Below are 12,316 nucleotides of genomic sequence, written 5' to 3'. Positions count from 1 at the left end.
CCAACAAAAATATGAACATAGCAAAACACTTCAACAGACTCCATCAACAAAATATAAAGACCTTCAAAGTCCAAATCATCAAAAAAGTCAACTGTCCGATCTGTGGCGGAGACTGACTCTCTCTTTGTTGCAAAAAGGAGGTTTTTTTTGGATTTTTACAATGAATACAAGAATCCTAGAGGTCTCAACCATGAGTGGGACACTACCCACTATTATGAATGAGTGTCTCATCAACAGTGCCTGAACTATTAACACATTGTATATCAACTTGCCTCAGCTGTCTATGCACAAATAATTGTGACCACATACTCAAATATTTACATATTCAATACATGGTTATGTATAAAATCTATAAAATCTATATATGACTTACTCCTGCATAACATTGAATGTCTGTTGGAACTATTAGGCCCCTTTCACATGGGACGGATCCATTTAGCGGATTCCAGCTCAGCAGGAGATCGCTCCGTTGATCTCCGCTGAGCCGGCGGATGAAAGGCCTGTCAGAGCCCTGCTGATTCCTATGGGAGATCGGATGAAAAACGGACAGCATGTTTGTTTTCATCAGATCTCATCCGATCCTCCAGACGGACGGCTAAACGATTCGCAATACGTCTGTCTTGAGCGCATTGGATAGCAGGCAGGTGTCAGTGGGCATTTCTCCCCTGACACCCGCCTACCTATAGAAGTCAATGGGTGGCCCTCTCAGATCCGCCTGAAAAACAAACAGGCGGATCCCAGCGGGTTTATCGTGTGAAAGGGGCCTAAGGGAATCCATTTGTCATCATTATCTATTAAGTTCATGTAGAAAGAAACAAAAAATATTCTTTTACAAATATAGTTTTAACCAGGGCTTTTTTTCTCATAGAATAGGTACAGGTACTCCCTTTTAGAGTCACCCCTTATCTCCACCCCTACCCACCTTCGAGCACCACCCCTTGGGTCCACCCCCCAGCAACGTCCCTTTTAGAGAATAAAGAACCAGGTATCATTTTGTGGTGCTAATTAATTTGTATGGAATTTGATAATGTTAACGAGAAAAACAGTAAAATAGATCCCCTGCAGCCAGCAACTACAGCCCCCCTCTGCAACAATAGATCCTCCTGCAACAATAGATCCCCGGAAACAACAGATCCCTCCTCGCAACAATAATTTGCTTCCTGCAACAACAGACCCCCCCCAGCAACAATAGATCCCCCCCGCAACAACAGATCCCACCAGCAACAATAGACACTGTCACAACAAAATACCCACCAGTGACCATAGATCCCCAGCAGCCTGCATCAATAAACCATCCAGCACTCAATGTCATTGCATACATGCAGTGTTGGAGGCTGCGACTTCCAGGGATCCACCCAGATCCATAGACCGGCAGCTGGCTCAGCCTCTCAGTGAGCCGCTGGGAGACTGAACCTGCCACTCCCGTCCTCTCCACAGCCCAGCACTACAGTGAGCGCTGGAGGGGCAGAGCAGAGGCAGTCAGCACTGACAGTCACCAGCTCTCTGCTTACTGAAGACTGAGAATGGAGTGATCAGGCTCAGTTCTTAATCTTAAAAGGGATAGATCGGATCGATGCTGCATCCACCTACATGAATATAAAAGTTTTTTTGTTTTGTTTTTTAAACCCATACTTCTCTTTTAAGGAGCCACTCTTAAACCTGATGGGATGCAAGTGCTGAGTGGACCAGCTAAAGCAGCAGGAAAGAAAAAAAATCTGATTCTTAAGGGGCACCATGTAACCTTGAAATGTATTTAAAAAAAATAATTATTTCTATATAAATAACTTCATTATTATCACTTTCATTTTTACCAATTAACAAATCTCTCAATTGTAAATGAAAAAATGATTGCACACGTCAGAAAAGATAAGAAATCTAGTGTTCCTTTTGATCCAACCTAAAGGTCAATGTAATTCAGGCATCCTGATGAAACACAATTGCCTCACAATCACCTGATAACTAAATAAAAATAAAATAAAGCCACAGAATGAAAGAATAACATGCCTAGACTCCATTACAGTCAAATGTCCTCGCTGTGACTACCCAGGCCACAAGGTCAAATCCTGTATCGGGTTATTCCTCTTGCCATTATCTTTTTCTACTGCATAGTAGTCCATTATGTGTCACTTACCTGACACAGGAGCCAGCGATGTCACCGATGTCCCCTGTAGTCCGGCGCATCCATCTTCTCGGTGGGTCTCGCTGCTCCGCTGCTTTCATTTGGCGAAGCCGCGATGATGCGCACGGGAGCCGCCACGCGTGGCATATCGCCGTTGACGGGTGCCGCGCTCAGTGCGCCTGCGCGCCGCTCTCTGCGGCGCATGCGCCGTAGACAGCGGTGCCTGTCTAATCTAGGCTTACCTGTAGGTCAAAATGTGTTGTAAGGGTTTACAACCACTTTAAGCTGGCCATACACTATCCAATTTTCTTATTCGATTTTCTTTAGATTTCCATTCAACTATGTAGTGCAAGGGCCTGCCTGATTGCATACAAATTGAAAGTGTTTAGGTTTGACCTCATATTATATGGTTTTGATAAATCTAAAGGAAAGTTGTACAAGAAAATTGTATAATGTATGGCCAGTCTTACTATACTGCATCATTAGAAAAATCCCTGTGTATAGTCAGCATTATCAGAGGACCACATTTCACCAAACCTTGATGGATTTCATGCAAAGGTCTCTGCAACAAGCTTCTTTAAAGGGTCAGTCCACGTTTAGCGACATTTCGGTTATTTATAGCCCTTGTGGGGAGAGCTCTACATATAATAAAAGGGAACTTGGAGGTTGCCATTGCTTGTCTCCTTCTAAAACTGCTGGCTGCCTGGATTTAGTGCAATCTTAAATGTAATACTAGACTCTGACTTGTCATTTCAGACCCAAGTCCAATCGTTGTCAAGGGTTTGTAGAATTCACCTCCGTAACATCTCTAAAATTCGCCCCAGTCAAAGTGAAGTCACAACTCACTTGTTCCAGATCAATGTCTCTGAATGTATTGAAGCTAATGGATCAAGATGACATCAGCAAAGGCAGCCGACATATTTTTTGCAGCATAGGTTGAAGTTCCTGGGTGTGTAGACCTCGCTCACCAAGTGACCCAATAAACCGAAAGCAAGAGGTGAGAGTTCATTAAATGCCAGCTATACCTGGAATAGCACATTTGGGCAGATTGGCCCCTTTACTAAAACCTAAACCAATGATGATATGTATATTACAGTAATCCATTCCATCCACCAATCTGGTCTCACCTTTCATATGTTTAAATCAATAAGAGCAATTAAAGCAAAACTAAAAACAAAAAAACAAAAATAACCTATTAAACAAAACAATAAAAGAGCGGCTGTGCTGCAATAAGCACCCTCAATCCAGTGCTGTCCTTCAGAGTACTTCATTTCTGCCACTAGATGTCCTCAGTCTTTTAGGCAGAATAAGGGCCAGCATCATTCAGCCCGCTTTGACAGACATAGCACAGTGATGAGCTCATCTCTTGCTTTATACTATTGCGAACACAGACATTGCATGTGATTCGCACTGCATTGCTGTGCACACAGTTGTATGGCTGAACTCGCATTGCATTTGCACGAAAATGCTGCAGGAACCTTTTTTCCCTGCACTGGAATCGAATCGCATGAGTGTACAAACCCATGTGATGTGATTCCTGTCTGAATTCACAGTTCGCACTGCGATCTGCAAACCGATCTGGGGGGGGGGTCAAAAATTTTGTATTGACACCCGCAGCAGTTTGCAGAGGGCAGTGTGATTTGCCTGTGGGAGAGATGCGATACGGGAACCCGCATTAGAATCGCACTGGTTCCCGCATCGCAATAGTGTGAACCAGGGCTGAAACTCTGCTTTCTCCTTCTGTGCGTTTCTTGTCAGTACATAAACTGATTACATCCTTGTGTGGCTTCTTACTCTCACCCTCTGAGCTCTGCTATAGACACTGCTCTGCTTTACAGGGCTGATACCAAATCAAGTACTTACACTGCTTGTATTAGAAGCACGTCATTATGTATTTATGAACACAGAGCTGCATTCAGTTGTGTCATTTATATCTGCCTATAGAGAGTAAATCGATTGCTGCACATTGCTAACTGCTTATTTATACAGGATTCACTGAGGGAATCATCATGTAAATATATATATATGCCCTAGCACCTCCTCATAACATCCTCAACATTCTGAATTATTTTAACTAATCAACGCAAAAATCTGACTGGTTGCTAAAGGTTACTACATTTTTCATATCAAATTTCTCACTGATCTTAAATATAATTACTTCCAAACCATGTTTCCAGCATCACCCTTCAGAAACAAGGCCGTCAGTACTGACAGGCTGAGAAATACAGCGATTGCCTACAATGCACACAATCATGGATCATACAGGCAATTTAAACATGAAATAACATGAAAGCCCAAAAATAACAACATCACTTTATATTCTTATACCCATTTATCCTATAAAATGATTTTGCTTCCTAAGCACTCAGTCCTAACTTGCCAATTGCTGTAATATCCTTCCATCCATCCTGATTCTCAGCCCTCCTTATAAATCTTTCCACATTTCCCATCTGTAAAAGCCTGCTCTCCTCCTCTCTACATCTCCAATCCCACCATATTGCTGACCTTTGACCACCCATCAATCAATGTTCCTTTCTGTCATCAGCCTCCCCAGGACCACTCATCCTAATGTGACATCATTTCTCTACTCCTTCCCCCATTACTGTGTATCCCTCCCATCCTCCATCCTTATCATCTATCCAGCCAGTCCTCTTTCATCTGTGTCCGCTCTTCCATATCCTTCACAATCTCATATTCCCTTCCCCCAACTGACCGCAAACCACAATCACCTACCCCAGTCCTTCACTGTGCTCTTATACCTCCCCTACCATGTATCCTGCGCACAGTCCCTACCATCTATCCTGCGCACAGTCCCTACCATGTATCCTGCGCACAGTCCCTACCATGTATCCTGCGCACAGTCCCTACCATGTATCCTGCGCACAGTCCCTACCATGTATCCTGCGCACATTACCTACCATGTATCCTGCGCACAGTCCCTACCATCTATCCTGCGCACAGTCCCTACCATGTATCCTGCGCACAGTCCCTACCATGTATCCTGCGCACAGTCCCTACCATGTATCCTGCGCACAGTCCCTACCATGTATCCTGCGCACATTACCTACCATGTATCCTGCGCACAGTCCCTACCATGTATCCTGCGCACAGTCCCTACCATGTATCCTGCGCACAGTCCCTACCATGTATCCTGCGCACAGTCCCTACCATGTATCCTGCGCACAGTCCCTACCATGTATCCTGCGCACAGTCCCTACCATGTATCCTGCGCACAGTCCCTACCTTGTATCCTGCGCACAGTCCCTACCTTGTATCCTGCGCAAGTACCTACCATCTATCCTGCGCACAGTCCCTACCATCTATCCTGCGCACAGTCCCTACCATCTATCCATAACACAGTCCCTACCATGTATCCTGCGCACATTACCTACCATGTATCCTGCGCACATTACCTACCATCTATCCATAACACAGTCCCTGACATCCTCCCCTATCTTGATATGCTTCTTCTTCTTCATAAACCAGTCCATAGAAACTTCAAAGATTCTATGCCATTCTCCACCAGGCTCCCTACACCATTCTCTACTACTCTCCCTATGCCAGTCTCTTATCACCTTTCCCAGGCCAGACCTACATCCTCTACATATATCAGTCCCTATCATCCCTATCCCCATCCTTATACATCATCCCTATGTCAGTATCCTTCCATCAAGTCCTTTCTGCCTGACACTCTCATACATGTCTATTCCTCCAATGGTCCTCTATGCCAGCCACTACCCCTGCCCCATATACCTCGACACCCCCATACTTCTGCCACCCCCCAAGTATTCATTCATAACCCCATCTCTCTGCCCCCCCCATTTTCCTCTATGCCCCCCTTGCAAATCCTTGGTACCCCCACTCCTCAGCCCCCCCATGTAATTCCCTGATACCCCCATACCTCTGCCACCCCCAAGTATTCATTCATACCCCCATATATCTTTGCCCCCATTTCCCTCTATTCCCCTACCACCCATGTAATTCTCCAATACCCCCATTCCTCTGCCCCCCTCATGTAATTCCCTGATACCCCATATCTCTGCCCCCCCATGTAATTCCGTGATACCCCCATATCTCTGCCACCCCCCAAGTATTCATTCATATCCCCATATATCATTGCCCCCCCCCCCCCATTTCCCTCTATTCCCCCTACCACCCATGTAATTCTCTGATACCCCTATTGCTCTGCCCCCCCATATAATTCCCTGATACCCCCATTCCTCTGCCCCCCTCATGTAATTCCCTGATACCCCCATACCTCTGCCCCCCATGTAATTCCCTGATACCCCCATACCTCTGCCCCCATATAATTCTCTGATACCCTCATACCTCTGCCCCCCCATGTAATTCCCTGATGCCCCATACCTCTGCCCCCCCCCCATATAATTCTCTGATACCCCATACCTCTGCCCCCCCATATAATTCTCTGATACCCCCATGCCTCTGCCCCCTTCATGTAATTTCCTGATGCCCCCCATACCTCTGCCTCCCCCCTCATGTAATTACCTTATACCCCCATACCTCTGCCCCCCCATGTAATTCCCTGATACCCCATACCTCTGCCCCCCATATAATTCTCTGATACCCCCATGTAATTCCCTGATGCCCCAATACCTCTGCCCCCCATATAATTCTCTGATACCCCATACCTCTGCCCCCCCCCATATAATTCTCTGATACCCCCATGCCTCTGCCCCCCTCATGTAATTTCCTGATACCCCCATACCACTGCCCCCTTCATGTAATTTCCTGATGCCCCCCATACCTCTGCCTCCCCCCCTCATGTAATTACCTGATACCCCCATTCCTCTGCCCCCCCTCATGTAATTCCCTGATACCCCCATACATCTGCCCCCCCATGTAATTCCCTGATACCCCCATACCTCTGCCCCTCCATGTAATTCCCTAATACCCCCATACCTCTGCCCCCCATTGTAATTCCCTGATTCCCCCCATACCTCTGCCCCCCATGGAATTCCCTGATACCTTCATACCTCTGCCCCCTTCATGTAATTCCCTGATACCCCCATACCTCTCCCCCCCATGCAATTTCCTGATACCCCCATACCTCTGCCCTCCCCATGCAATTTCCGGATACCCCCATACCTCTGCTGCCCACCTCGTATAATTTCCTGATACCCCAATTCCTCTGATCCCCCCTCATGATGTAATTCCCTGATACCCCCATACCTCTGCCCCCATGTAATTCCCTGAAGCCCCCCATACCTCTAGCACCCCATGTAATTCCCTGAAGCCCCCCATACCTCTGCCCCCCCATGGAATTCCCTGATACCTTCATACCTCTGCCCCCCTCATGTAATTTCCCCATGCCCCCCATACCTCTGCCCCCCCCATGGAATTCCCTGATACCTTCATACCTCTGCCCCCCCATGTAATTTCCTGATTCCCCCATACCTCTGCCCCCCCCATGGAATTCCCTGATACCTTCATACCTCTGCCCCCTCATGTAATTCCCTGATACCCCCATACCTCTCCCATCCATGCAATTTCCCAATAACCCCATACCTCTCCCCCCCCCATGCAATTTCAGGATACCCCCAAACCTCTGTCCCCCCCCTCCCCTCTCATGGAATTCCCTGATACCCCCAAACCTCTGTCCCCCCCTTCCCCCCTCATGAAATTCCCTGATGCCCCCCATACCATTCCCTGATACCTTCATACCTCTGCCCCCCTCCATGGAATTCCCTGATGCCCCCCATACCTCTGCCCCCCCCATGGAATTCCCTGATACCTTCATACCTCTGCCCCCCCATGTAATTCCCTGATACCCCCATACCTCTCCCCTCCATGCAATTTCCTGATGCCCCCATACCTCTCCCCCATGCAATTTCCGGATACCCCCAAACCTCTGCTGCCCCCATCATGTAATTCCCTGATACCCCCAAACCTCTGCACCCCCTCCCCTCTCATGGAATTCCCTGATACCCCCAAACCTGTCCCCTCCTCCCCCCTCATGGAATTCCCTGATACCCCCATACCTCCCCCTCCCATGTAATTCCTTGCTACCCCCATACCTCTGCCCCCCTCACGTAATTCCCTGATACCCCCAAACCTCTGTCCCCCCCTCTCCCCTCATGGAATTCCCTGATACCCCCATTCCTTCCCCTCCCATGTAATTCCTTGATACCCCCATACCTCTGCCCCCCTCAAGTAATTCCCTGATACCCCCACACCTCTGTCCCCCCCTCTCCCCTCATGGAATTCCCTGATACCCCCATTCCTCTGCCCCCCCCCATGTAATTCCCTGATACCCCCATACCTCCCCCATGTAATTCCCTGTGAAAAGTGCGGGTGTCTCACCAGTCGGTGTGGGGTTCGTCAATGACCAGCAGTAGTTTGGCCCCCCTGGAAGCCCCCCCGGAGACCCCCCCGGTGGCGGTGGAGACCTGCTCGCTGAGGGCGGCGGTGGTCTGCTTGACTGCATTGGAGAGAGAAGAGAAGAATCCGCCGCCTCCCCCTCCCCCTCCTCCGCTGGGCTCCGGGGACACGGCTGGGGGTCCCGGGGAGACTGAGGGGGGCGGCGGGGCGGGGGGGTCCGGACGCTGCAGGTCACTCATGTAGCCGTTGGGCAGGTTGGCCATGAAGTTGCTGTCTGATAGGCGACGCCTTAGGTAATTCATCATGAAGCCGGATCGGTTCTGCTACTACCGGGAACGGGGCTGCAGAGCCCGAGGAGCGAGGAGGGCGGACCGGAGACTGGCGGTGTGGACGGACACTCCACAGGCTGCTCCTCTATCTGTCTCCTCGGCGACCGACAGAGATCAGCATCCTCCCACTCCTCCTCTCCACCCGCACTTGGTACCTCCTGCGTCTTCTCCACCTCTAACACCCCCGCGGGGGACAGTGGAGCGCTCCTCCGACCGCGCTGACAACAAGGAGCTGGAGCGTACTATGTGTGGAAGAGGGGAGGCAGGGCGGTGAGGGTGACTCGCCTGCATCATGGGTCCCCCTGCGATGCTGCAGAATGGAGAGCGCTGGTACCCAGAAGAAGCGGAGAGGAGATGCAGGTGTGCAGAGTGAGGAGGATGGAGGAGGACGAATCATCATCAATATAGGACTATGCATGGGAAGGAATCATCAATATAGAACTATGGATGAGGAAGAATCATCAATATAGGACTATGGATGAGGAGGAATCATCAATATAGGACTATGGATGGGGAGGAATCATAAATATAGGACTATGGATGGGGAGAAATCATTAATATAGCACTATGGATGAGGAGGAATGATCAATATAGGACTATGGATGAGGAGGAATCATCAATGCAGGACTATGGATGGGCAGAAACAATCAATATACGGCTATGGATGAGAAGGAATCATCAATATAGGACTATGGATGGGGAGAAATCATCTATATAGGACTATAAATAGGGAGCAATCATCAATATGGGACTATAGATGGGGAGGAATCATCTGTATAGGACTATGGATGGGGAGGAATCATCACTATAGGACTATGGATGAGGATGAACCATCAATATAGGGCTATGGATGAGGAGGAATCATCAATATAGGACTATGGATAGGAAGGAATCATCAATATAGGACTATGGATGGAGAGGAACCATCAATATAGGACTATGGATAGGGAGGAATCATCACTATAGGACTATGGATGGGGAGTAATCATCTATACAGGACTATGGATGAGGTGGAGTCATCAATATAGGACCATGGATGAAGAGGAATCATCTATAGGACTATGGATGAGGAGGAATCATCCATATAGGACTATGAATAGCGAGGAATCATCTATATAGGACTATGGATAGGGAGGAACCATCAATACAGGACTATAGATGGGGAGTAATCATCTGTATAGGACTATGGATGGGAAGGAAGCATCACTATAGGACTATGGATAGGCAAAAACCATCAATATAGGACTATGCATGAGAAGGAATCATCTATATAGGACTATGGATGAGGAAGAATCATCAATATAGGACTATGGATGAGGAGGAATCATTAATATAGGACTATGGATAGGGAGGAATCATCAATATAGGAATATGGATGGAGAGGAATCAACACTATAGGACTATGGATGGGGAGGAATCATCAATATAGGACTATAGATGAGGATGAATCATCAATATAGGACTATGGATGAGGAGGAATCATCAATAAAGGACTATGGATGGGGAGGAACCATCAATATAGCACCATGGATGGGAAGGAACCATCAATATAGAACTATGGATGGTGAGGAATCATCAATATAGGACTGTGGATGGAGAAGAATCATCAATTTAGGACTATGGACAGGGAAAAAACATTTATAGGACTATGGATGGAGAGTAGGGATGGGCCGAACACCCCCCCCCCCTCGGTTCGTTTCGCATCCAGAACATGCAAATGGACCGAAAGTTCGAGTGAACATTCTACAGTCTATGGGACTCGAACATGAGAAATCAAAAGTGAGAATTTTTTTGAAGGCTAATATGCAAGTTATTGTCCTAAAAAGGGTTTGGGGACCTGGGTGCTGCCCCAGGGGACATGTATCAATGGAAAAAAAGTTTTAAAAACTGACCTTTTTTGGAAGCAGTGATTTTAATGATGCTTAAAGTGTAAAAATAAAAGTGAAATATTCCTTTAACCACTTCCGGCCTGCCCTATAGCAGAATGACGGCTGGGAGGTGGTTCAGTTATCCTGACTGGGCGTCATATGACACTTCAGGTTAACAGCCGCCACGCGCCCTTGGGGGCATGCATTGCGGCGTTCAGTGGTGTGGTGTGTCAGTCTGACCCACCGCTACACCGATCTCTGTAAAGAGCCTCCGGCAGAGGCTATTTACCATGTGATCAGCCGTGTCCAATCATGGCTGATCACGATGTAAACAGGAAGAGTCGTTGATCGCCTCTTCCTCACTCGCGTCTGTCAGATTGGTGACTCTCCTGACAGGGGGGGTCTGCGCAGACCCCCCTCAGATGCCCACACTAGACCACCAGGGAAGCCCCCAGGACCACCAGGGAAGCCCCCAGCATGTGGATGGCCAGGTACATCCCCCATGGACATTCACATGTGAAAAAATATGCCAATCAATGCCCACAAATGGACACTGACTGGCACCTCTGTTGCACATTACAAAACAGGGATGCCCAGCAATGCCACCCATCAGTGAATGACAATTGAGCGGTCACGCTACACTGCACCCAAACAATTTTTTTATCGTTTTGTTCCCACAAATAGAGCTTTCTTTTGGTCGTATTTGATCACCTCTGCGATTTTTATTTCTTGCGCAACAAATAAAAAAAGACCAATAATTTTGAAAAAAACAAGTTTTTCTTTGTTTCTGTTACTTTTTTTGTAAATAACTACGTTTTCTTCTCTAAGCCCTCACAGTTACTCTTGGTGGGCGCTGGAATGGGCCCTGCTGTGAAATATTATATCAAGAATTGTAATTACATGCCCCTGTTAAACAGGGGCAGAAAAATTGGGCCTTAGGCGATGGTGGAGGTGGTGGCACAACACTGTAAAGCCTCACAGATATTTTTGTTGAGCGCAGGAACAGACCCTTCTGTGAAATATTAGAACAAAAATTGTAAAACATGTCCCTGTTGAATAGGGGCATAAAAATTGGGCCTTAGGCAGTGGTGATAGTGCCACAACATTGCAACCCCTCACAGATACTCTTGTTGAGCGGAGGAATGAGCCCTGTTGTTAAATATTTGATCAAAAATTGTAATTACACGTTACTGTTAAACAGGGGCAGAAAAGTTGGGCCTTAGCCACTAATGGTGGTACAACACTACAACCCCTCACAGATACTCTTGTTGAGCGCAGGAACGAGCCCTGCTGTCAGGACCTGGACTTGAACCCAGGACCTCAGCTGTGTCTACCAATGAATCTTCTCTCTGAGCTATCTGAAATGCTGGACAGTGCCTTGTCAGATCCTTTAGACAACCCTGCCTTGTACCTTGATTCCAGCTGAACCTTGAACTCTTTGCTCCTCCCATGAACTTCCTGATATAAGCCATGTCTCTGCACATCCTCCTTGCCAGAATATTATGCTATCTCCAGCCTGTATCTCGCTCCTGTCTTCCCTGCTGCTGCTTATATTTGCTACTGCTCGTTATCGACCCTTGGCTTGTTCCACGACTATGCTTCTGCCTGATCCCAACCTGCAACTACTCGTTACTGACCTTTTGGCTTGCTTACTGACCACG

The 12,316-nt window shown here is 47.6% G+C and overlaps 1 protein-coding gene across 4 annotated transcripts in view; it reads right to left on the bottom strand.

Annotated features, from left to right (window-relative positions):
- Positions 1-8,951, bottom strand: part of SYN1 (synapsin I) — a 294,399-nt gene extending 285,448 nt beyond the window's left edge. For 2 of the 4 annotated variants that reach the window (XM_077475536.1, XM_077475543.1), the window contains exon 1: positions 8,441-8,951. In XM_077475536.1, the coding sequence (XP_077331662.1) occupies positions 8,441-8,763 (323 nt within the window). In that variant the 5' untranslated portion in view covers positions 8,764-8,951. The remainder of the gene's footprint in view (positions 1-8,440) is intronic. The other 2 variants (XM_077475561.1, XM_077475551.1) reach the window with 1 other exon arrangement.
- Positions 8,952-12,316: the final 3,365 nt, after the last annotated feature.

Source organism: Lithobates pipiens, unplaced genomic scaffold, assembly GCF_037356315.1.
Source record: "Lithobates pipiens isolate NorthernLeopardFrog02 unplaced genomic scaffold, aLitPip1_a1.2 Scaffold_1, whole genome shotgun sequence".
NCBI classification, from domain to species: domain Eukaryota; kingdom Metazoa; phylum Chordata; class Amphibia; order Anura; family Ranidae; genus Lithobates; species Lithobates pipiens.
This window is presented reverse-complemented; position numbering and strand designations above follow the sequence as displayed.